Source organism: Schistocerca cancellata, chromosome 4 (genome assembly GCF_023864275.1).
Source record: "Schistocerca cancellata isolate TAMUIC-IGC-003103 chromosome 4, iqSchCanc2.1, whole genome shotgun sequence".
In the NCBI taxonomy this organism is placed as follows: Eukaryota; Metazoa; Arthropoda; class Insecta; order Orthoptera; family Acrididae; genus Schistocerca; species Schistocerca cancellata.
The window spans coordinates 597,259,862-597,285,617 of record NC_064629.1 but is presented as its reverse complement, the minus strand read 5'-3'; the positions used below and the strand labels follow the sequence as shown (position 1 = coordinate 597,285,617).

General features: G+C 44.4%; 2 protein-coding genes across 7 annotated transcripts in view; both read left to right on the top strand.

Annotated features, from left to right (window-relative positions):
- Nucleotides 1-25,756, top strand: part of LOC126183210 (ephrin type-B receptor 1-B) — a 363,595-nt gene that overhangs the window by 15,151 nt on the left and 322,688 nt on the right. The gene's annotated exons all lie outside the window — the stretch shown is intronic.
- Nucleotides 6,012-25,658, top strand: LOC126184343 (platelet glycoprotein Ib alpha chain-like). Its single transcript, XM_049926722.1, has 2 exons — nucleotides 6,012-6,107; nucleotides 24,807-25,658. Exons 1-2 carry the CDS (start codon nucleotides 6,012-6,014, stop codon nucleotides 25,656-25,658), a joined length of 948 nt encoding a protein of 315 aa, XP_049782679.1.

Here is a 25,756-nt window from a genome sequence, read left to right as displayed (position 1 = left end):
TCCCTGTAATATCCCTTATAGCCACAGAGGGCAAGTGTCCGTGTTACCAGAAACCAAGTTTCCTGGAGGGCAATGCAGAAAGCAGGTGTGAAGCTTAACAGTTGCCATAGCTCAGCCAGGCGGTGGAAAATATCCTGTAGTCTGGCGAGCAAGGCGAATAATGCTCTCCACAGTTGACACAGGTGGGAGGCAGGGCACATCGAGTATTGTGATGTGATAGGCGTCCACAATCTCGACATGTAACGCTGGAAGTATAGCAGGAAGACATATGGTCGAACTTCCAGCACTTAAAGAACCACATCCTGGGAGGGATATAGCGCTTTACATCAGTGGTAGAGCATCACCTTGACCCTCTTGGGCAATGTATCAGCCTCTAAGGCCAAGATGAAGGCACCAGTGGCAACCTGATTGTCCCTCAGACCCTAGTGGACACGCCAGACAAAATGAACACCTCGCTACTCTAAATTGGCGCGCAGCTTATCGTTAGACTGCAAAAGAAGGTCCCTGTGAAATATCATACCCTGGACCATATTTAAGCTCTTATGGAGTGTTATGGTTACAGAAACATCCCCCAACTTGTCAAAAGCGGGTAACGATTGTGACTGGGCAGAGTATGCTGTTTTGATTAAGATTGACCCAGATCTCATTTTTGCCAAGCCCTCCACTTCCCCAAACTTTCCCTCTAAATGCTCAACAAAAAACTGAGGTTTCATCGTCTTGAAAGATTCCCTATCAGTTCTCTAACATACAAGGTACTGGTGCGAATAAGATCCGTTGCCATCCTTAGCCTGATGTTCCTCTCATGGTGTGGCCAAAGAGGAAACTATTTGAGGTCGTACTTTTGTGCATTGAATTGAGCTCATGAACGCTTAGAGACTGCTGTTGTTTCACCACCAGCAAGAGATGATGGACTACGCTTGATCGCATGTCATCCCCCCTGATTCCACCTACTCCAACCAAGGGCCCGCAGCAAAGGCCACCTGGCAGGATGGCCATTGCTCGGAGTCCCAATGCCCCAGAGGAATGGGCATCTACCCCTTGGCATACATGGGAAGTTAACGGTGCAGGCATCATCAGAGCGATTCCTGTTTGGTCAGGGGGCTACACCCAACAGGGTAAATGGCGGCCCCACCGCAACAGACTGGCTACTGTGCTGGTATCAGGTGCAAAAACGTCCATAGTCATCGTCGACGCAGAAAGCGACACTGCATAGTGCATGATTGAAAACGCACCCAGGTAGGTGTCCTCGCCCAAGAGATGGGTAATGGGTGGGACTGCAATGAGAAAGTGGGCCAAAAATCTCAGTGCACGATGGACACAATGGACCATGTGAGGCGCCCTTCCCCAATTGGCACGCTCTTCGGGAAAATTTTGAAGAATGGAGGTCAAACTCTACAGGGGACCATCAGAAAGGGCCTTTAAAGCCCATCATAGAGGGTGACGATGTGAAACTGTGTCTTACACCTTATGCAGGTGAAAAAGGACAGACAGGGTGCTGGCGTTTAGGAAAAGTTTTTCCAATCTAAGCAGATTGTCAGTTGTGGATGGCCCCTCACAGAAAGCACATTGTTAGGGGGACAAAGGGCCTCAAGATTCAAGAACCCAGCATAATCTGCAGGTAACCATCCTTTCAAGCAGCTTACACAGTAAATTGATCAGGCTAATTGGCCATAAAGTATCGAGAGATGTTGGATTTTCGTGTGGCCCAATAATTGGGATAACTATGCTATTTCGCCATTGTGAGGGGAAAGCACTTTGCAGCGAGATAGGTTGAAGACCCCAAGGAGATGTTGCCTTTGGAGAACAATCAGGTGTTGGATTATCTGACTGTGAATTTAATCAGGGCATGAGTTTTAGCAAGAGCATGAAGTTCCCAGTCAGTGAAGGGTTCACTATTTGATTCGGCTTTGTGGGGAGTGAAACTTAGAGGACGTCTTCAGCTTGTTGCTTCTGCAGCAGAAAGGTGGCGGGATAGGTGATGGATGTTGATGCTGTCAAAGCGGGTTACAAGGTTTTCCGCAAGACCAGATCAGTCAGCCACCCTGTAGGACAAGACCGGTGACAGCTGTTAACCACTGTTGGCCTGTAAGACCATGGAGCTTGGTCCACACCTGAGATGAAGAGCCATACGTCCCCAGAGAGGAAACTTAGTGCTCCCAGCAGTTCGTACTGCGTCTGATTAAATAGCTAGCCTTAGCATGAAGTCATGTGTTAAGGTTTGTTTGCGAAGTATGTTCGAATCATTACAAGGCTTGTCGGCAATCTTGAATAGTTATTGCAATATTTTTGGTCCAACACAGCAGCGGCCGAACGTAAGGGGGTCGATATGAAGCGGAATAGTAGCTCTTGTGCCGTGGGTGATCGCGTTGGAGATGGCTTGCAGAACCTCATCAATACAGATTGACAGAGGTGACGAATGTAACTGCAGAGGCATACAGAGGCCACTTGGCTCTAAAGTGCCAAACATTGTAGTCCGTCCGTCTGGCAGTAGCAAGGAAACCACAGGGCCACCTGAAAGTGGTCACTGTCGCGAAGATCATCGTGTAGTGAACATTTTAGCGGAGCTGGAAGACTAGGGGGAAGAGCTCATTAGATAAGTAGCTGAAATGGTGTCATGAGCAGCACTTAGGTAGAAGAACCACCATTAAGATGGCTTGAAAAGCTGGTCAGCTTAAAGGTCCTCACCAGATAGAACTGGTTGGGATTAATGTGGTCAGTTAAATGGAAGAAAAGACCTGTCTGGAGAGAGGTAAATGTGGCAAATGGTAATCGCTGACGTCGTTCGCACCCACACCGCTATTGCCACAAATGAATTACGAAGGAATCCATTCCCTGTTGCCGTCTGTATGAACCAAAGTATAGATGCTTCCAGAAACCTCCGGATCGGTGCAGTTCAGACAATGCACTATGGCCATGGAGGGTGGGAGAATGGTCCCCAGTGAAGTGCGTTTCTTGGAGAGCAATGCGAAATGCTGAAGAGGAAGTTTACAGCAGCATCCATTACACAGTTCACTGAATAATCACATGACTGGTGGCCAGGTTAGAAGTGAAGCAGGCAGGATGGCTTGTCACAGTGCCAGATCACTACCTGTCACCAATGGGGATGGAACCACATCCACAAACAGCAGCTCAATGTGACTGCATGCGATGATCTGGAGCCTCCCATGGCATGGGAGGAGCCTTGCCCCAGTTCCTCGTCCTCCTCCTCCTCCTCCTCCTCCTCCTCCTCCTCCTCCTCTGTAAACGTTGGTTGTCAAAATTTGTTTAAGGGGCTATCTGCATTTAACGTGGAGACAGATAAAGGGTGGACCAGCCCTGGGACCCTCGGGCCATGGCTCCTCGAGCCATTGTTTGGCTTGAGCCTCTGGTCTGGGGGTTGCCACTGAGAAGTAACCCTGTCAAAAGCGGACGCTAAAGAAGAACACTTCTTCAGCCAGTTGCAGGAAATGGTTCCCAAAGAAGGTACTGTGGGAACCATGGGAGAGGAGGGTGGTAGGAATTGCAGGCGTTCACATTTCTTCTGTGACTCAGTATATGTCAATAGATTTTTATTCGTGGATCTTCTGTTCTTTCTTGAAAATGGGCAAACTCGAATATGGAGGATGATGTTCCGTACAGTTGACATGCAAATGTGTATGTTAACAATGACTACTTTCACGGAGCAGTTGTCCGCAGTTGCTGCATTTTGGGTCTGCCGTGCTGTGGGGTAACATATGCCCAAAGCATAAACATCTGAAGCACCTCACAGGTGGTTGGACATTAGGTATCATATCACCCTTTTCGACCGTGATAACCTTGTCTAGGAAGACATTCGCTTCGAAGGCTAAGGTAACGGCGCCTGTATACATACGATTATCTTTGGGCCCTTTTTGTACACGTCCGGTATGAAGTACACCTCGCCACTGGGGTACCGATCGGTCTACCCTTCTATGGCTGTACCAGGCGTTAATTAAGTCCCGTCTAGATTATGGGAGCCTGGCTTACGTTTTGGCATCCCCTTCCGCATTGCGGTTGCTGGATCCCATCCTTCACAGTGGGATCCGACTCGCCACTGGAGCTTTCCGGACAAGCCCTGTCAATAGCATACTTGTGAAGGCAGGTGTCCCTCCATTGCGGTTCCTTCGCCAACGATTCCTAGCCGCTTATGCTACACACGTTTGTAGCTTGCCCAGGCATCCCAATCATCATCTCCTGTTCCCTCAGTCGGTCGTCTTATCTTCCGGAACGGCGGCCCCGCTCAGGGTGTACGAGCGCGGTTCGCGTCAGAGCTATTCTCTCTGGGCTTGAGGTTTTCCGTCTTCCACCTCTTTTCCGGGCCCCTATGTGTATACCCCCGTGGTGTGTGCCCCGCCTATGCCTTCAGCTCGATTTGGCACAGGGCCCGAAGAACTCAGTCCCTCCTGAGGCCCTCGGCCGCCGCTTTCTTTCAATCCTTGCAGCGTTTGAAGGTTCTGACGTTGTCTATACTGACAGTTCGATGGTTGCTGGTCGTGTGTTATGCTTTTACTCTAGGGGATCATTATGAACAACTCTCACTGCCAGCTGGCTGCAGTGTTTTCACTGCCGAGCTGGCTGCAGTGTTTTCACTGCCGAGCTGGTCGCCATCTTTCGCGCCCTAGAGTATACCCGCTCCTGCTCAGGTGAGTCCGTTATCTGTAGTGACTCCCTGAGCGGTTTACGAGATATCGACCAGCGTTTCCCTCGTTCTCGTATGGTGATGGCTATCCCGAAGTCCTCCATACTCTTGCCCGTTGCTGCTGTCCTGTGGTCTCTGTGTGGACCCCAGGTCAAGTAGGCATCCCAGGAAATGAACGTGTTGATACGCTGGCCAAACAGGCCGTCACTGCACCAGCCTTGGAGATTGGCCTTTCGGAGAGTGACCTCAGGTCAGTTTTGTGGCAGAAGGTACTTCATACCTGGGGTGAAGAATGGCGCGCCTTGCCTTTACCCAACAAACTTCAGGCCATCAAGGAGGCTACCGGTGCGTGGCGCTCGTTTTTGTGGGTCTCTCGCAAGGATTCTTGTCTGCCGGCTGCGCATTGGCGACACCTGGATAACGCACAGCTATTTATTGCGCCGCGAGGACCCACTTTCATGTCGCTGCGGGTCAGCTTTGACTGTGGTCTACATCTTGGAGTGCCCGCTTTTAACTCCGCTCAGGCAGACGTTTGCGCTGCCTGATACGCTTCCTGCACTTTTATCAGATGACGTTGCGATGGCAGATTTAGTTTTGAGTTTTATTCGTGAAGGGGTTTTTATCGCTTGATCGAAGTGTGTGTCCTTTTTGTGTTGAGTCTGGCCTTTGGCCTACGATTTTAGACTGGGGTTTTTAGTGCCACACGGTGTGGTTTTAATTCCTTTTGTCTGGTCTGTCCGTGTCTTTTCCTGTGTCGTCTCTTGTCATCTCAATTGTTTGTTTTTATTCCTTGTGGGGGTTCAAGTTCATGGAAAAAGGGACCGATGGCCCTAGTAGTCTGGTCCCTTCAATCCCCCAACCAACCTCGCCACTGGAGATTAGTATAGAGTTACTGATCTGTTTAGGGCATAAGATCTCTGTAGATGATGATGCCTCAGACCATATTCGAAGTTTTGTATGGTGCAATGGTCACAGGTGTGTCACCTAGACGTTCACATGCCTCAAGAGCTGTAGAGATGGGGGCAGCAGAGTAAGTTTTTGTTAATAAGGAACCATTTTGCATTTTCCCTAAGAGAGTCAACTTTCCAAACTTGTCTTCATTGTTTCCGACACAAAAATTATGGTTTCGTTACAATAACGTGTCCCCATCAGTCCGAGTTCAGACCAAATATTCGGTGAAGTATTTTCCTCTCAGGTGTCTGGCTTGGCCATTTCCCCACGGCGTAGCCAGCGAAGGAAATGGATGTGTGTGTGCATTGTACGTAATATTTATCATCAAGTTCAGTTCGCTTCATGTGCCAATTGGCCACCATCCAGCTACAAAAGCTTTTTGCCGGGCCAGCAAACCGTTGTCCATAGTACTCCTGCAGCAGCCATGTCGGGCGCACACTTCTTACCTTGCGTGGATAGTTTCCAGATCAGGCACCACCAGTGCGATCCCTGCGTGGTCCGGAAAGCTACCCCCGTGCAGGTACTTGTCGACCTTCCATGCACGTTCCGCACTACTTCCAAATTTTACAGAAGAGTAGTAAATCAAACCGAACGAAGAGTTGTAGAGTGCCGGAAGGAAAGAAAATGGGTACCCAGAATCACAAACCAGATGAAAGAAGATGACAGAGAGGAAAAAAATAAGGTAGGCTTGTAGCACGGAACGGAACGTAGTGCTGCAAGGGCTGGTGATCAAGCACGTACTCAAGATATGTGATCCCTCTTGGAGGGGGGGGGGGGGGGAGATTAAATTCGGCGTCTGTAGTATTCCTCCTGGAATGAATCTTGTCAATAACGTGGGAATTGAGCACGCAGTTGTCCAAGGAGTGAATAAAGTTTTTTGTACAATTTCTGTGTTTTGTGAACGCATTTCATTGAGTTAAGCAGTATGTCATTTCTCCACTGCACAAGAGTCTCTGTAATCCATCACGAATTTTGGTTTTAATTTTTCGATATTTATGTGACGGTCCATTTTCCCAGCTGATTTCATTTCAACTGTGTAGCATGTCAACTTTTATACGCCTCTCGTCGTATTTCAGTCATCCATAACGTGAAGACCTACATTCCATTTCTCCTCTTTGCGGTTTGATTTCCAGTTTTGACATGCTTTTCCTGCTCATGCAAGACTGTACGTACCGTATTTATTCGTCTGTCATGCAAGTCTTTGGATGAGAGGAACTTTGCCATGTACAGCGTGTGTCCTGTTACCAAATAAGTTTTCAAAGTGTCACAATGTTGCCACTAATTTTTAAGTAGTATTCACCGACTACTAAGCCACATTTTGCCCCATTATAAACTGAAGTGTAAATCCAATTTCACAACAACACAGAACAAATATTTTTGTAATAAAACAAAATATTTTAAGATGGAATTAACTGCTTGAAAACTAAGCGTCAATCGAAATGAGCCTCATCAATAGAAACGTTTTGAAATGAATTGAATGCTGTTAACTCTCCCCCCTCCCCTCAGACATCAAGCAACTTATCGTATTTTGTACAAAAATACGCCAAATGATCCTCTTCAAGTCTACAATACTCGGGTTATTGCAAGTCTTTTAGTTCTTGCCATCAAAAGTCACCGCTAGGGAATGATAGATTCTGCTACACGCGTCTCTTCCCAGGGCGTCGAAGTACTTTTCAACGAGTAGAATTTTGAACGGTGTAGTAAATATTAGTGTAGTCTAAAATTTAGGCCAATTCCTTCGTGAATAGTGTCTGAAAAACTTAGTGCGCTATATGTTTCGGAAGTTTGGGAGTCGTCTGGATGTGCTGTATGAAAGTTGTAAACTCTGGAATGCAGGTGCTTCCTGTACCACTTAAATTTGCTCACAAAACATGTTCTTCACAGGCGACACGTCATCATTGTTATCTTATTATCGAAGGTGTTCCTCCTAAGAGAGAGCACGAAATTTTTTTTCCATTCTCCTCGGGGTACTGGTGAGAGACAATTTGCAGGTAATGGTCAGCTACTACTGTTTACTGCAGGCGACCATCACATGGCAGTTTTTCCATGCTCTGTGTATTACAATATTCCTTGAATGCTCGCATGGCGTCATAGTGGACGCTAAATAGGCGACTAGCTTCCTGTCCTGAAAACCCTTCTTGCCGTGAAATGTCAGTGCGCGCTCATTCTAAGCTTGAAATTACACTTCGAGGAATTTCGACGGATTGAACTACGTGACCACGTTGTCTCCTTCACGACTGGAGACACTGCTCGTACTACTGATCTGTCCTCTGGACTTACTAGTACTTAGGAGTATGATTAAAAACTGATTGTGTACTCACGAGGGCGGTACAAAATGTTTTTGAGCAGTTTATGAAAGTTACACATTTCTGAACATCCGAAATTCGTTGAAAATATGCGATAGTAACTAACTGGAACGAGCGATTAACACAAACAGCTTTTGCTGTAGACACAAATTCTAGTTCTGTTCCAATCTTATTTAAAATCAGTCATTGGATTGCTAATAGGAAAAAGTATTAGTTATGTGGGACATGTATGATTATAGCGTTTCTTCAGCTGCTACCTTCTGGAAACCTTGGGAAACATTTTCCGTGAATGCAGGGACGTTCGGTATGCTCTTAAGTCATCCTTTAAATGGCGAAGTTTGTGTTCCATCTGCTCATGCGTTTTGTCACTGAATGTGACAAGTGTATTTTTATTGAAGTGAAAGCTGTATTAAGAATTAATGAATGTCACTGTTACGTGACAAACCTGTTACGGTTTTTGCATCCCATTGTTAACTGAAGTGGTTGATCCAGGCTCAACGTAAGGCAAAAATGGTTCGCAAATTGCGAAACACATGGTATTGTAGAAATCAAACCAGCAAAGGCCCCTCTAAAACAGCAGTGAGGTCTGTATTACTAAGAGACTACCCCAGAACGACTTGCAGATTGCCTATCTAACGGCTACCAGCGGTAACAAAAATCTGATTTTCAGTATTTCGCGTCATTGAATTTAAAAGTGAAAGGTATAATCTTACGCTAAAAGTTTAACAATAAGTGTTACATGTAGAAACTGTCTTGAGGCTGTGTAACTGAAGGTGCGCAAATATTCGGAATTTATTCACCGAATAGTTGAGAAAGAGCACTTAGCGACTTTGACAAACTTTGCACATAATTTCAAACCTTTACGAAACATTTCCTCGCTGACACCTGCACAGAATGATTAAAGGAAGAAGTTTATCACTCACCACATTTTTGCTGCTGATACAGAAGAACTTTTAATATACTTTATTACGGACTATTCGCAATGAAACAAAAACTGGTAACACCACAAACGCGACATATTAGCGCATACAGTGTAACAAAACCAGTGGCATTCGAAACATTCCAGTCGTCTCGTAATGGATCAACACAGGTTCTGTATAGTTTTTAAGTTAATCTTATACCATTCTGCCCGTAAAGTAGTGACAAGTTCAGATAACAGTGATAGAGGTGGATTGCGATAACGCACTCTTTTCTCCAAAAGTGACGAGAAGGGCTCAATAAGATTGAGATCTGGTGACAGGTGGCCGGGGGAGATGTGACAATTCATCCTCCTGCTCACAAATTCAGTTCTGGACGATGCAAGCTGTGTGAACAGGGGACAGCATCACCATTTGGGAACAAGCATTTTCCTATGAGCTGGGATCTGACCAGATCGACCAGAAGTTTTATAAACAGTTTAAAAAAGGCTCATCTGACCAATTTACACTCTTCCATGGTTCCATATCATACGTTTAATCGCCTCAGCACCAAGTTTTCCTGTTGCTGGCATTTGCTTCGCCGCCTAGTAGTTCTGGAATTCCAACGCACCCTTATGTAGTCCTCTGCTTCTGGAGCTCCCATTATGTTGTTTTGGTGCTGACAGTGTTTGGAAGTGCGACAGTCATTCAGTCCTACAGTGACGTTTGCAGCTGTCGTTCTGTTTTTCGTCACAGTTCTCTTCAGTGACCTTCTGTCACTACTTTTCAACACTTTCGTACACGTTGTTACTTAGTGAATGATATTTTTCCTCTTTCTCTGTATCTGTAAAAGTCTTGGCTACGGTGCCTCTTGAAACACCAGGAACTTCGGCTACCTCGATTACAGAAGCACCCACCCTACGAGCACCAGTAATTTGCCCATGTTCGAATGCACTAAGCTCCGAACTCTCAACTACACAGGACAACGTTCTGACCACAACAGACATGTGCAACGTACACAGCACATGGCACAGGTGCCGTTCGTGGTCAGAAACAATAGTGTAACCTGCAGGTTTGGCTAGCATTCATGTTGAAGCATGCACTTCTCGCGGTGTTTCCATATTTTTATCCGTCTCCGAGTATCACTATATGTACCAGCAAAGTTATAGCGTTGTGCGACACACTGTTCAGGTGATGTCCAACATTGAGATGCATGAGAAACTGTCTTGCTTACAATGGAGCGCGAATTACCCAAACTACACTGAGGTGACAAATGTCATGGGATAACGGTATGCACATCGACATATGGCGGTAGTATCGCGTACACAAGATATGAAAGGGCACTGCGTTGACGGATCTATCATTTGTACTCAGGTGACTCATGTGGAAAGATTTCCGACATGATTATTGCCGCACGAAGGGAATTAACGGACCTTGAACGGTGAATGGTATTTGGAGCTAGACGCATGGGACAGTCTACTGCGGAAATCTTTAGGGAATTCAATATTCCGAGACGGTGCAAAGAGTGTGCTGAGAGTACCAAATTTCAGGTAGTACCTCTCACCACGGACAACGCAGTTGCTGACGGCCTTCACTTAACGGCCGACAGTAGCGGCGTTTGTGTAGAGCTGTCAGTGCTATCAGACAAGCAATACTGTGTGAAATAACCGCAGAAGTAAATGTGGGGCGTACGATTGACGTATCCGTTAGGAGAGGCGTGGAAATTTGACATTAATGGTCTATGGCAGCAGACGACCGAAGTGAATGCTTTTGCTAATAGCGCGTCATCGCCTGCAGTCTCTCTCCAGAGGTCGTGTACATATCGGCTAGACCCTAGACGGCTGGAAAACCGAAGCCTGCTCAGATGAGTTCCGATTTCAGTTAAGTGCTGATGGTAGGGTTCGAGTGTGGCGCAGATTATACAAAGCCATGGACCCAAGTTGTCAACAAGGCACTGTGCAAGCTGGTGGTGGTTCCATAACGGTATGGGCTATGTTTACATGGACTGGGCTGGGTCGTTTTGTCAAAATAGTTCAAATGGCTCAAATGGCTCTAAGCACTATGGGACTTAACATCTGAGGTCATCAGTCCCCTAGACTTAGAACTACTTAAACCTAACTAACCTAAGGACATCACACAGATCCGTGCCCGAGGCAGGATTCGAACCTGCGACTGTAGGAGGAGCGCGGTTCCGGACTGAAGCGCCTAGAACCGTTCGGCCACAGCGTCCGGCGTCCTTTTGTCCAGCTGAACCGATGATTCACGAAGTTATGTTCGGCTACTTTGAGACTATTTGCAGTCATTCAAGGATGCATTTATGGGCGACAGTGCGCCGTGTCACTGGGCCACAATTGTTCGCGACTGGTTTGAAGAACATTCTAGACAGTTAGAGCGAATGATTTGACCACCCAGATCGCCCCCACACGAATCCCATCGATCATTTATGGGACATACTCTATGTGTAGTTGCACAAAATCCTACAGCGGCAACACTTTCGCTATTATGGAGAGTTATAGAGGCAGCACGGCTCAGTATTTCTGCAGGGTACTTCCAACGGCTTGTTGAGTCCATGTCACAACGAGTTGCTGCACTACATCGGGCAGGAGGTGGTCAGACACGCAGATACAAATTTGATGACAGGGGAAGGTATCAGAACATTGGGCCTGTACTTTCCAGCGACAGAACCTGTGCTTCGACGATCACGTTCTGTTGCAGAGAAAGAAGTTTGCTATCCCTACACTGTTCGTAGAGGCTATGGATCTAGTAATATGTACTCAAGTCCGTTACAGAATATCGACCTTAAGTGGCCGTAAGGTCGAAATTATTCGTAAGAGACGACCGCCAGATCACGAAGGGGCGAGTTACTCTGCAAGGCATGACAAAAATTTTTTGTGTACTGTCTTCTCGCGTTTCTCTGTAAGAAAGGAGAATTTGAAGTGAAACAGTTTCGTCGTTTCTAATATCTGCACGATTTCTCTAATGTGATTTGGAATCATAATTGCTAAGCTGCTTAGTTCAGTTTGATCTTCTGTTATGGTTGTGCGTCGTTAATTTACTGTGACCTCACAACAATGTTTATGGAAGCAACAGAATAAGTGCTCATTCTCAAAACTGGGTAGTAAGCGTATTTTGTAGACAGTAACTGAACGTTGTGCAGATTCCTACTCTGTACTGTTAGCATTCCCTATAAGTTTAAGACATGGGCTTTACTTTGCACCTGGCGAAATGTTCGTTATTTCGACAACTGTATAAGCCACATTTACTGCTGTCTGCTCCTCGCCACTTTAGTGCAGTTGTTAACTAATGAAGAGTCCTCCTTGATGGAGCTGATGCCAAACAAACTGAGGTTCAACAGTATGCTGTGAACTCGTATTAAACTCCCTGGTACGTTTAGTGGCCACTACTCAGGGGATATAACTACTACCTACCAACCTACGGTATGTAGAACTAGAGAACGAGGTGTGTATTTTTTTTAAAGGTACACGGGAGGCTATACTACTGGTCTCCAACGAAGTAGAATTCAATTTTTATAAATGGCGTCAAGTAGATTAGAGAAGTATGTATCTATTTGACTTTCAGCTGAATAAGTTGTCTAACCGGTACCGATTCTGTGCTCTTATACAAAATAAGTTCGAACAAGTTTGTTTGCGTGGCCATATTCCGCAACATTCTCGTTAACGGAAACACACATACTTCACAACGAATACTAAATTCGTATAGACACAATTCGGGACTTTGTGTAGACTACATGGCGAACTACAGCTGTACGTTAGGCCACATTAAACATTCTTTTGGTTGCCCCCACAATTTTGATAAGTCACGTTTTCGTGAGATTTGTGAAGTTCCGTTTGGTAATTTATAGTACGCCTTGAAAAAAAGATGAACTATTAAGTTTTGCAGTTACTTTCTTGTCAGTTGGAATTGCTACCAAGTGTTACAGTAGAACGAGGACTACGGAAATTTTGATTCAGCGTCCTTGCTCTATCCTCCAGATATCCTCTCGTTACGCATCCCTACAAAAGAGGGTAGATGCTGGATGCCTGTCACAGAGACAGGCGAGGTTAAAAGGCGGGGCTCTATTTTTAATGTGTTTTTATTGTTTTAGTTTTTAATGTATTTAGTCAACCTGCAGTTAACCAGGAATTCAGATCGACTGTGGGAAAACTACCCTACCCCAGACCGTGAACTGGAGTTTTATTGGTTATGTCTTGTGCTGTAATTAAGAGTTGTTTCTTAGAGTTCCTCAATATCTTTTGACTATAACGATATTGGCCAACGTGTTTAGCCGATTCCGTTCTTGAGCTTATTTTAACAGGTGATAACAGTATGACATTTTCCTGTTGCGAGTGCATACACTAAGATTCTTTTAAGTCTTTGTTTTAAATAATTCTGGGGTATTTTAGATTCAGTATATTTTATTGCTGCCGCTGTTTTCATAAGGATTTCTATGCTCTTATGCTACATTTCGCTGGTATATCTCAGAGCATTGTGTGCCGTTATTTTGTGACAATTTATTCTAAGGCCTGCTGATTTCGGTTCTTATTTGAGTAGTTGCGTTTGTGTCGCCTTGAGCGCAAGTGGTAAATGTTTGCTATTTGTGCGTTTTTCAGTCCAAGGTTACATGGAATTCTGAACAATAGATGCTCTGTGCAGAACACATGGACTGTCCTATCTTCTTTTAACGTTATGTTATACTCTGTTGTCTAGCCGTAGGAAGTTGGTATTCAGTAAGAGTTTTGCTAATAAACACTGATGGTCCAAAACAGTATGACCTACACACAAGTCATGAAATTCGCATAAATAACGGGCCGCTGGTTTGCGTACGTGGTGATGGCCCACGAAAGCGACCCAGATGGGTTCCATGGGATGTACATCAGGCGAATTTGGTCGCCGAGACAGCCCGAGTTCACTCTAATGCACGTATAACCAACCACTAGCACGGTTCTGGCCCTACGACACGGAGAAGAAGACATGAAGCATGAAGAGAGGTAGAGTTCACTGCCGTCAGCGTGTCTACGATTACCACCACAGGTTCCATGCAAGCGCAGGAGAATGTATTCCATAGCACTATGTTCCGAGCCACCGTTAACCTCGATGACGGCGTTTATGAAGACGACCATTGACCTATTGTTGCAGAAATGTGATTCACTTTAAGAGTCGACACGTTTCCATTGGTCGACGGTCGAATCCTGATGGTTCGGTGTCCATTGCAATCGTGATTTATGTCGCTGGGTGAACATGGAAGTGTGGTCTGCTGCGGAGCTCCATGTTCAACAATGTACGATGAGCGGTGTGCCCCGAAACACTTGGGCGCACCAGCATTGTGTTCTTTCGGCAGAGATTCCACAGCTCACCATTTATCTTAGTTTACAGTGCAGACAAGCCTCCGAACCGCACATTCTGTGAAGTGTCGTGGACGTCTAACTATTTAGCGCCTACTGGTAGTTTCACTGTCCCACTTCTTTCTGTAGATGCTCACGGCAGTAGCACAGGAACATTCGACCAGCTTCGCCGTTTTCGAGATACTTGTTCATAGGTTCTGTATAATAATACTCAGCCCTTTGTCAGAGTCTCTTACCTCAATGGATTTCCCGATTTGCAGCCCACATCTTCGCTAGGATGATGCCCCTTTCGTGTCTGCTCCACTTTTTTACTACAGTAAGAGCTATTAGCACTTTTTCGTCTTCACTACAGTAAAACATCTCTTGTATTTAAGTGCTCATAGCTCTCAAGTATGCATTTCAGAGCCCATGTTTGCGGGACATTTTCCCAAATTTAGGTCCATACTACCTCTTCCTGAAATATGGAAAGCGAGGAGTTTGCAGTAGGAGAGATGTGTTGCACTAGCGACCGTGAACAAATGCTCCTAGCTGTTAGGGTATGCATTTTAGATCCCATTTTAATAGAAATTTTTTCTTGGTTTGTTGTAAGGACTGTCCTCAAAGTCTGTAAAGGGACATTAGTTGCACTCTTTACTTCTGTTGCTGACTGCTTTATTGCCAAAGGTATTGTTGGAACGTGCGTTGAATTTACACATGATGATTCAGGTATCCCACGCAGCCTGTCTTCTTTCTCGTGATGGGTGGCAAATTGCTCAAAATTTCTTGCCTCTGTCACTTTGGTACCACTACTTTGACTTCCTAATGTTTGACTGCCAATCCTGTTAGCGGATAAGTTTGCGCTGGGTAAGATAACGCGTAATTGCAAGTTACCCATTGTAAGGGGAGTCTCTTAGTTGCACGTGTATAAACCTGTAATAAAAAGGGGAGGGTGAATGCAACTGTACCGAAAGTTTTGAACGAATCTTATCTACGTTGCTGACAGTCATAGCCCCTTCGCAAGTTTTTTGTCAGCAAATTTTTGTAATAGTTTGGAATAGCTGTATCTGTTCCCTCGCGCGTTGTTTATTTGGATTAAAAGCGGGTTCCGCCTGTGGGTAGTAGCAGTTATGCGTTTGATGAAGCATTTATCAGCATTCCGACACTTCAGTTGGTTCTTTTGCGGGAGGGGGCGGGGAGAGGGAGAGGGGAAGAGAGAGAGAGAGAGAGAGAGAGAGAGAGAGAGAGAGAGAGAGAGAGATGTTTACTATTAAACTGACTGCCTGGTTATGATGATGATGATGATGATGATGATCCGCGCTCACATCGAGCAGCTAGCCTTTATACCAATTTCAGCTGGTTTTCTTTCTCTGAGTTGAGTATTGGGGCTGTGTTTAAATTATGCCTTGATGCATCCTGCTCGTAATGGTCATTTAAATGTAAGCACAGAGTGTACACTGCCTGTCGCCCAGTATAAGATAGACGAAATGAACAAACTGTATATCTGTAGTTGCTCTGGGACGATAGCGCTTTTTCCTTAACTCTATCGATGGCTCGACACTTTCACCGACTAGTGAGGTTGGTTGCAAATACACTTCGCTATACGAGAAGTAACACACAAAAGATAGTGCAGAACGATATTCACGCGCGTGCGTCGAACAGTTGGTTACGCTCATTAACTGTAGATTTTTGAATTGAAATTGCCATGTGCTTAGTGTGGAACTGATTAGTATTTTGTAGTTTAGTATACGTATGAAACATTCATGATTCAAGGTATTTCACGGTTGCTGTTAGTCGGAAATACACGATTGCTTCTTAGGAATTTAGGGTTATACCTTTTTTTTTTCAGTTTTTGTGGTACGCAGCCAGACACTTAAGGAAAGCCTGAAATAATAGTTTAGCAAGACTGATTAGGGACTTACGGACAGTAGTCCGTCCCCCTCATTGTGTGCCGGCAGGTCAGCGCAGCGCTGTACGATTAGAGGCTACTTTCTAAGCTGCGGCCTTCTCACCTCACCTCGGCTTTCAGCGTCTTCACGTACCGCTTTCTCCTCTCATTGCAGCACGTCGCGAATCATTTATCGTGAAGCTGTAGGATCGTCAGTTTTGTATTGAACCATTCTTCCGAAGTAACTGGAAAGGCGAACTGATTTACTGAGTTTAGTTGGTTGCCATAACAACCATCATGGGAGTTTCTCAGTTAGCAGCTGTCGTCCACTTACATCAGTATTTAAGGGAACTTCAATGCAACATTTTATTTCGTTCCTGCACAGACAATACAGAGCAGTTTTCCTGCTGTCCCTATTTTTTTTGTTTACTACTGCACTTTCAGTACAATTTAACTCTATACTTTTGAAAAGCTCTGTAACCGTGTCGTGGGAACAGCGTAATTTTTGTTAGTTACTTATAGGAAATGACAATACAGCTAAACATAGTTGCCTTTATCTAAGAACGGAAGAGTGTGAGAATGATTTAATTTTCATGTTTTTGAGATATCTACATTTTTCAACAGTGAACCCGATCTACGACTAACTTTTGAAGGTTGTTCAAGGATACCTTCTGAGGATTCTGGTGTAAAGGACTCACGGTCTCCGACTTTTCGTTACAGAGTAATAATGTAATAATTTATTCGGCTTCTACATCTATCTATATCCATACTCCGCAAGCCACCTGACTGTGTGTGGCGGAGGGTACCTTGAGTACCTATATCGGTACTCCCTTCTATTGCAGTCTCGTATTGTTCGTGGAAAGAAAGATTCTCGGTATGCCTCTGTGTGGGCTCCAATCTCTCTGATTTTATCCTCATGGTCTCCTCGCGAGATATACGTAGGAGGAAGCAATATACTGCTTGACTCCTCGATGAAGGTGTGTTCTCGAAACTTCGACAAAAGCCCGTACCGAGCTACTGAGCGTCTCTTGCAGAGTCTTGCACTGGAGTTTATCTATCATCTCCGTAACGCTTTCGCGATTATTAAATGATCCTGTAACGAAGCGCGCTGCTCTCCGTTGGATCTTCTCTATCTCCTCTATCAACCCTATCTGGTACGGATCCCACACTGCTGAGCAGTATTCAAGCAGTGAGCGAACAAGCGCACTGTAACCTACTTCCTTTGTTTTCGGATTGCATTTCCTTAGGATTCTTCCAATGAATCTCAGTCTGGCATCTGCTTTACCGACGATCAACTTTGTATGATCATTCCATTTTAAATCACTCCTAATGCGTACTCCCAGATAATTTATGGAATTAACTGCTTCCAGTTGCTGATCCGCTATATTGTAGCTAAATGAAAAAGTATATCTTTCTATGTATTCTCAGCACATTACACTTGTCTACATTGAGATTCAATTGCCATTCCCTGCACCATGCGTCAATTCGTCGCAGATCCTCCTGCATTTCAGTACAATTTTCCATTGTTACAATCTCTCGATATACTACAACATCATCCGCAAAAAGCCTCAGTGAACTTCCGATGTTATCCACAAGGTCATTTATGTATATTGTGAAAAGTAACGGTCCTACGACACTCCCCTGCGGCACACCTGAAATCACTCTTATTTCAGAAGACTTCTCTCCATTGAGAATGGCATGCTGCGTTCTGTTATCTAGGAACTCTTCAATCCTAACACACAACTGGTCTGATAGGCCATATGGGCTTTGTTCATTAAACGACTGTGGGGAACTGTATCAAACGCCTTGCGGAAGTGAAGAAACACGGCATCTACCTGGGAACCCGTGTCTATGGCCCTCTGACGAATAGCGCGAGCTGGGTTTCACACGGTCGTCTTTTTAGAAACCCATGCTGATTCCTACAGAGTAGATTTCTTGCGGCTTGTTACCGCATTCACATTTGTTTCTGAAAAAAAGAAAAAACCTTCACAACATTGAAGAAGCCTGTAATATGCAGTGACCACAATGTACAACATACACAGTATGCTCAGTCTGTTGTCAATGTACAATACAGCACATACTAAATGCAGAACTATTCCCTTACAAATGATCAAAATGTCGATTATCATGATCACAGCAGAGTGTAGAGGGACGCACCATCGACTGTCCTACATGTTCAAGAATTCTAGGAGTTAGGTATACTACTTCCGCGGTTGCAATAATCTTAGCAACCAGGTCCGTGCGATTGTCGACCGTATTCTCCTAAACTACGCCATTCACGTGCTCCCTGAAGTCTCATTTGTGTAATGTCTGCTGACCGAGCTGGCCCTGGAACAGCACCAACGCGGCTAATCTGTTGTTCAAACTGTATTTCAATGTGGTTCCCGACATCGAGTGAAAACTGTGCCAGCGCACCTTCATGTTGAAACCATATTAAGTGACTAAGTCTCAGCGGCACATCATCTACGAACTGTGGGAGGACGTGTTGAAGGAACGCCTTATACACGACCCCGTTCACTGTGTGGGGAAGTAGGTAAGGTCCAATCACAAAATCTGTGACAGTACCAGTCATACATTTGCAGCGAACGTCTGTTGATAGTATCGACACATCGGTGCGTGTGGATTGTCGTCATCTCATACATGGCTATTCCTACTGTTTAACGTTCAAATGGCTCTGAGCACTATGGAACTTAACTTCTGAGGTCATCAGTCTCCTAGAACTTAGAACTACTTAAACGTAACTAACCTAAGGACATCACGCACATCCATGCCCGAGGCAGGATTCGAACCTGCGACCGAAGCGGTCGCGCGGTTCCAGACTGTAGCACCTAGAACCCCTCGGCCACACCGGCCGGCCTGTTTAACGTGCCCTCTTGTAAACAAGGCTTTGGCTGTCAACACTAAAGGAGGGAAATTGGGTTTTTTCTGTACATTGGTGTAGGAATCAGTTTGCAAACGCCACTAGAATTGGGATTTCTGCTAGTCGCTATGATTGCACATACTATGGATGATATAGGTGGAGTTCATGTAAGACACACAACAGTTGATTGGCTTGTTTTCAGAGCTCGTGCAACGTGCCAACTACTAGAGGCAGGATTATCACCAATCGGGTATAACAGATTCTCCTCATCGGGTGTTCAACCACACCTAATAAAGTCTGTATCTTCCACTCTAACTCTGAAAGATTCTGTTTCTCGTAGGCGCTTATTTACAGATGCTGCAGCACTGATATAGTTACCGTCATTACGGAAACAGCATTACGTTTCTGTGCCGTTCTTCCATTGCTGTCAGTGAAACCGTACAGCTCTATCAGGAAACTTAGCCGTACAACTGCTATCACTTAACGTACAACTAACACTGCCGCAAAACAAATCCCTAGAGAGTACCGGGGAGTACTGAATGCAAACTTTAGGGCCACAAAGTAAGAAGGCATTACTGTTCATAGCAGCTACCGAGAAGGAATGAAAACAAGACAGCTCTCGGTCGGCGTTTGCACTTTTGTGCACTGTTGTGCACTATTTTCAGTGCACTATAGACAAAGCTAACTGGGGCAAGAAACCAAACGAAATGCAATAACTAACGACCTGCCGGAGACCATGAGTCCCTTGTACCAAAATAATCCGAAGGTATCCATGAACATCATCTGAAAGTTTGTCAGCGTTCTGGTTCATCCTGTCTACTACTCCAGCTGCATCGTTTTTGTTTCCCATGCAATGTATACTTCCTGACATCGTTCTTAATATACATCTTACTACCAAAACGTCTTAATTTTATACGATCAAATGATATCACCATCGTGATTGGTCGCCTATCATTAAAACCTCTTATTGTGACATACATAATCTAAGTAAACATTTCTCTTTCTGTGTACACACTTTTCCATGCGTAAAATCGTGCCATCTTAAGTGGCTGTTTTCTGTTCTTTATATCAAGTAGTTTTTTTTTTTTTTACATCCGACGAGGTTTTGTACTTAAATTTTACGTTTCAGCGATGAACTATTGCGAATACGAGTAGAAGTTCTCAGCTTAGAAGCACATGGCGACAGGGTGGTAAACCATTACACTATTAGAACAATAATTATGTGGGAATTTGGCGGATCATGGTTTAAGTTTCTTGTAGCGTATTGAAATTAAACTGTAATATTGGTCTAAGTCAAATTCATGTCTTCAGCTTTTACAGTACTACTGTTCCGCGTCGTAGACCATTGTAATCAGTTCTCCGGCTGTACGAGTAATGCTGTGTCCGATACCTAGATGGTTTGATAAGTGCCGGCTTACTGGCCAATTTTTACACTATGGTAAAAGCATCTGGAGACATGAGAATTACTCAAGTTCGCTTAGGGATTCATTTCATCCTGTCGTTTGCAATACGATTTGGTTGCCTATTTCCTTTCCGATGTGAGTACAAACTACTACGTGTCTAAAGATCTTAGGCTCTGGAGCCATATCCTGGCGGGATGGGGGTTAAAATTCTTGTATTGAAACTATTTCCTTGCAAACCAAGCGTAAAGAACCAGTACTCTTATTTGAAAGAAGAACTTATTCTAGTTTTTGTTTTTATGTTGGAGCACAAATAAGCGGGTGAAACCGTATCTCACAGTACCTCTCCTCCACCTGCCGATTTGAAGAGGAAGGAGATAGGTAGAGTCCTGTCCCTAACATTGTGTAAACCTGCAGACATGTATCACGCATTGTGGCTCACGGCCGTCGAAACTAACTTCAACTCTTCCGTGTTAGTGTGGCGTCTGTTTCTCTATATCACATGGTAGAGCAACGTCTGCCTTTTAGCGATGATTAACTTTTACTGCTAAGGGAATAAAATTGATGCAGTTAGTGCCAAACAGTCAAACTGCGAAAAATAGCGTCTGATATAATCTGTTCTTTGTCGAGGGAAGCGGTAGAGGGTTCCGGATTATTAGAACACTTTCTTAGTGATCTGTTGTCGGTGGAGCTCAGAATACGTGCACTGACTAAGTTTGGGTTGTCTGAAGAAGCCTTGTTTCCATTCCCTACGGAAATAAACGGGTGAAGAACTTTATTATGCCGAAACTAATTAAATTCTGCCAAAAACCCGTTCTTTACCATCGTGCTGTCACGCTTGGGCGGACAACCATCAGTTACCGCCTGTGTCAACATTCCTTGCGTTGTGTACACATACTTTTGTGCACTGCTTGCAAGACTCCTGTTAGCTGTGTCCACATCGTTGTACCGAGCTATGTGATGCAACAATAGCACAGCGCGCTCTTGTTTGGAGGAGAGATATTCGAGACTACTGTTTCTGGAAACCCTTAAGTGCATGCCTTTTCCAGAGCAGCACTTCTTAAGCTGCGTCCACAGCGGGCACACAGCGCCGCGTTGCGCACAAACGCCATGCGCAGACTGGATCAGTGTGTTTGAAGAGCACAGTTTCAGCGTGCGCGCGCGTATCAAAAATGGAGGCGCTGTCCAGAAGCCTGCACGAACGAACCTTTTCGTTTGATGTACGAACATTGCGCGGAATTAAGTTCGTTGTTGCGCAGAGTGGCGCGGTTTGACGTCCACACTCGACACGCCTCACTTCGCCGAACCTCATCTTGGTTTTGCGCGGCCTGTGTGGATGCGGCTGTAGGTATGCAGAGTTCTCCGTTTGTGCTGTCGTCATTGTTTATGTATTATCAAAACAAAATGAGTCTGGTGTTCCCCAGGGAAGCGTCCTGGGACCTCTGCTGTTCCTGATCTATATAAATGACCTGGGTGACAATCTGAGCAGTTCTCTTAGGTTGTTCGCAGATGATGCTGTAATTTACCGTCTAGTAAGGTCATCCGAAGACCAATATCAGTTGCAAAGCGATTTAGAAAAGATTGCTGTATGGTGTGGCAGGTGGCAGTTGACGCTAAATAACGAAAAGTGTGAGGTTATCCACATGAGTTCCAAAAGAAATCCGTTGGATTTCGATTACTCGATAAATAGTACAATTCTCAAGGCTGTCAATTCAACGAAGTACCTGGGTGTAAAAATTACGAACAACTTCAGTTGGAAAGATCACATAGATAATATTGTGGGGAAGGCGAGCCAAAGGTTGCGTTTCATTGGCAGGACACTTAGAAGATGCAACAAGTCCACTAAAGAGACAGCTTACACTACACTCGTTCGTCCTCTGTTGGAATATTGCTGCGCGGTGTGGGATCCTTACCAGGTGGGATTGACCGAGGACATCGAAAGGGTGCAAAAAAAGGCAGCTCGTTTTGTATTACCACGTAATAGGGGAGAGAGTGTGGCAGATATGATACACGAGTTGGGATGGAAGTCATTAAAGCAAAGACGTTTTTCGTCGCGGCGAGATCTATTTACGATATTTCAGTCACCAACTTTCTCTTCCGAATGCGAAAATATTTTGTTGAGCCCAACCTACATAGGTAGGAATGATCGTCAAAATAAAATAAGATAAATCAGAGCTCGAACAGAAAGGTTTAGGTGTTCGTTTTTCCCGCGCGCTGTTCGGGAGTGGAATGGTAGAGAGATAGTATGATTGTGGTTCGATGAACCCTCTGCCAAGCACTGAAATGTGATTTAGATGTAGATGGTCATGCACATGAAATAGAGACCTCGCCAGGAGTCCCCAGATGCTCGAGAGAGATATTCATTATTTTGAGACCTCTTGCCTACTCCTTTTTAGGTGTTTTATAGGGAGAGGAATTACCCCTCCCCACTCCCTCCCCCTCCCCGCCTCACTGTATCTTTCCGTGTGTAACCAAGATCTGCGCTGCTACAGAAAGGCTATTTATTATGTTAAACCTGTGGTTCAGATTTTGCTATTCGGAGTGTTTAACATTCAATTGGCATTTAAAGTCAATATCCTCACAAAATGTTGTTTTTATATAATTAAAGCTTAAAAATCATTAAATATCAATATTGCTCGCTTGGTTGGAAAGTTATTGGCTGAAGCTCTGATGACGTCACAGACTAGGAGTAAGACGAAGCTATACGTGTGTTGCAGGAATGTTAGCCGAAGTTACTAGGTTTCTACGTACTTTCTGCAAGGAAAATTCAGTGATGGAAAATGCAGTTACATCTTTTAAGTAACAATAGGGAGGAATTTCGTGAACGCTGATAGAGGAAAAATTTACGCAACTTGATGCAGTTATGCCCTACTCATTTAGAGCGGTGACGTGCAGCGACGTACTTTCTTTTCCGTACTCCTTCAAACATCAGTGAACTCCTCAAAACCAAGCAGCTGTAGAGCTTTTGGAAATGGGTCCGTATCTTAAATCTAGATTGTCGATTGTAAGTAATGAACTACAACCCAAAGCACTATAAAATTATTCTTGGCAATTCTTAATGTTAATTTTCGCTGTATAAGACACTAGGTGGATGTATCTCCTGCAGCAGGCGCTTTGTGGTAACGGAGAGCTTGTATGACTTAACAAGAACACAGCTTCGAATCATGGGTCTTATATTTTTAAAAGTTTTCCACTAAATACGAAAACAGCGTTTGCAAGAACTCATTGTAGCAGTTTGTTCGATATTGGGATGTTTTACATATAGCTTCACAATCTTTGTCTGAGAAATCCTCAGTTGAGGATAAATGCATTTACTTTGATCATAGTTATCTTTTTTGGGAAGCGTTACTAATAGTGAACATATTGCCATACTCCCACAGTACAACGAGGTGTAGGACGATGAGGTTTCGTATGCGGAGATATATAAAACATTTACAACATTCAGGTAACGCAAACATAAGGGCTGTGCTGTTTGTAAGTGTAAACTAATGTCAGTTTCTGAAGCATACTACACCTCATATTATGTAAGATGATACTGCCGAAGCTTTAACTGTATGGATCCTAGATTAACTGTACAAAGATAAGAAAATTGTTGCTAGTAAAAGGTGTGTGGTCACATTAACTAGGGAATATCTTCCTTAACGTTACGTGTGTGGACAGTTATTGCAAATGTAAGCACGTGCAAACGCCAAGGAAAATTATAATACTCTGTTTCTAATGGGTGTGGTGAAATTTTGTAATTATGATTTGGTTTTCATATAAAAGGACTGTCGATTTGTTTTACAAATAAGGTAAAATATTTTTTCTGGCGGGTTTCGAAACAGCGGCCCATTGATATCTATTATCCGATAGTCCACCGCTCTGTCAACCGAGCTACCAAATGATGCGCAGGGAAGCGGATATACAATAATTTTTAGTAAAACTTTGATGTAATCGAATGATGCTGTCCTTTGTAACAAATTAATGTGAAACTTCAGTGTGCAAGGTATTTCTAATTAAGTAATGGAACTTTGACATCGACGTGGTAGCATTTTGCCGGTAGAGTGCAACCACTTTTTACGCACATTCTCATTCTTTTGAACAGTCAAAAACATTTTTTCAAGAGTTTTCATTCGTGTATCTGTACAGTTTAGTACTACATGCCATTTTTAATCCGTTTTCCGAAACAAATTCCAAAACTTCACTGAATTAGTTTTATGGCAGTAGGAACAGCGAGCTAGCCAGTGACGTCATAGGGATCACGTTTGGAATGGAGCGTTTTAGTGGGATTTCAAATTACTTAAATTTCATTTCCGTTTTTATAAAGGATTAATGAAAGTCAAGAGGGAAAAGCACTTTATGAGCATAAAATGACGTAATTAACCGTTTAAGACGATTTCCAGAAAACACCCTGTACTGAATCTTAGGATAACCTATAGCTGGTAATTATAGTATCACGATTACATTCGCACACTTGTACAATTATTCCGACAATTTGTCTAAATAGTTGACTGTACCGAACATGGGGACCTTACAAACTGGTCCTCTTAAATTTTCTGCATCGACAACCAGCGTCCAGACGTATCCGAAGTCAGTGCGACACACAGCCCAGAGACACTCAAAAGCCCAGAGACACTCAAAAGCCCAGAGACACTCAAAAGCCCAGAGACACTCAAAAGCCCAGAGACACTCAAAAGCCCAGAGACACTCAAAAGCCCAGAGACACTCAAAAGCCCAGAGACACTCAAAAGCCCAGAGACACTCAAAAGCCCAGACACACTCAAAAGCCCAGACACACTCAAAAGCCCAGACACACTCAAAAGCCCAGAGACACTCAAAAGCCCAGAGACACTCAAAAGCCCAGAGACACTCAAAAGCCCAGAGACACTCAAAAGCCCAGAGACACTCAAAAGCCCAGAGACACTCAAAAGCCCAGAGACACTCAAAAGCCCAGAGACACTCAAAAGCCCAGAGACACTCAAAAGCCCAGAGACACTCAAAAGCCCAGAGACACTCAAAAGCCCAGAGACACTCAAAAGCCCAGAGACACTCAAAAGCCCAGAGACACTCAAAAGCCCAGAGACACTCAAAAGCCCAGAGACACTCAAAAGCCCAGAGACACTCAAAAGCCCAGAGACACTCAAAAGCCCAGAGACACTCAAAAGCCCAGAGACACTCAAAAGCCCAGAGACACTCAAAAGCCCAGAGACACTCAAAAGCCCAGAGACACTCAAAAGCCCAGAGACACTCAAAAGCCCAGAGACACTCAAAAGCCCAGAGACACTCAAAAGCCCAGAGACACTCAAAAGCCCAGAGACACTCAAAAACACACAAAAAATCAACTTAGAAAATACGCACGCTGTTAAGTACAAAATATTCAGAGGTTTGAAAGAGCCGTCTGTAGCAGAGTGCAAAGCGTTCTGATATTGTAATCACGAAGTAGCTGGCCCGATTCTAGTTTGTAGCTAGCTTAATTTACGGCTCCTATGAAGAATTTACGTACGTGAATGATGTGTTTAGTT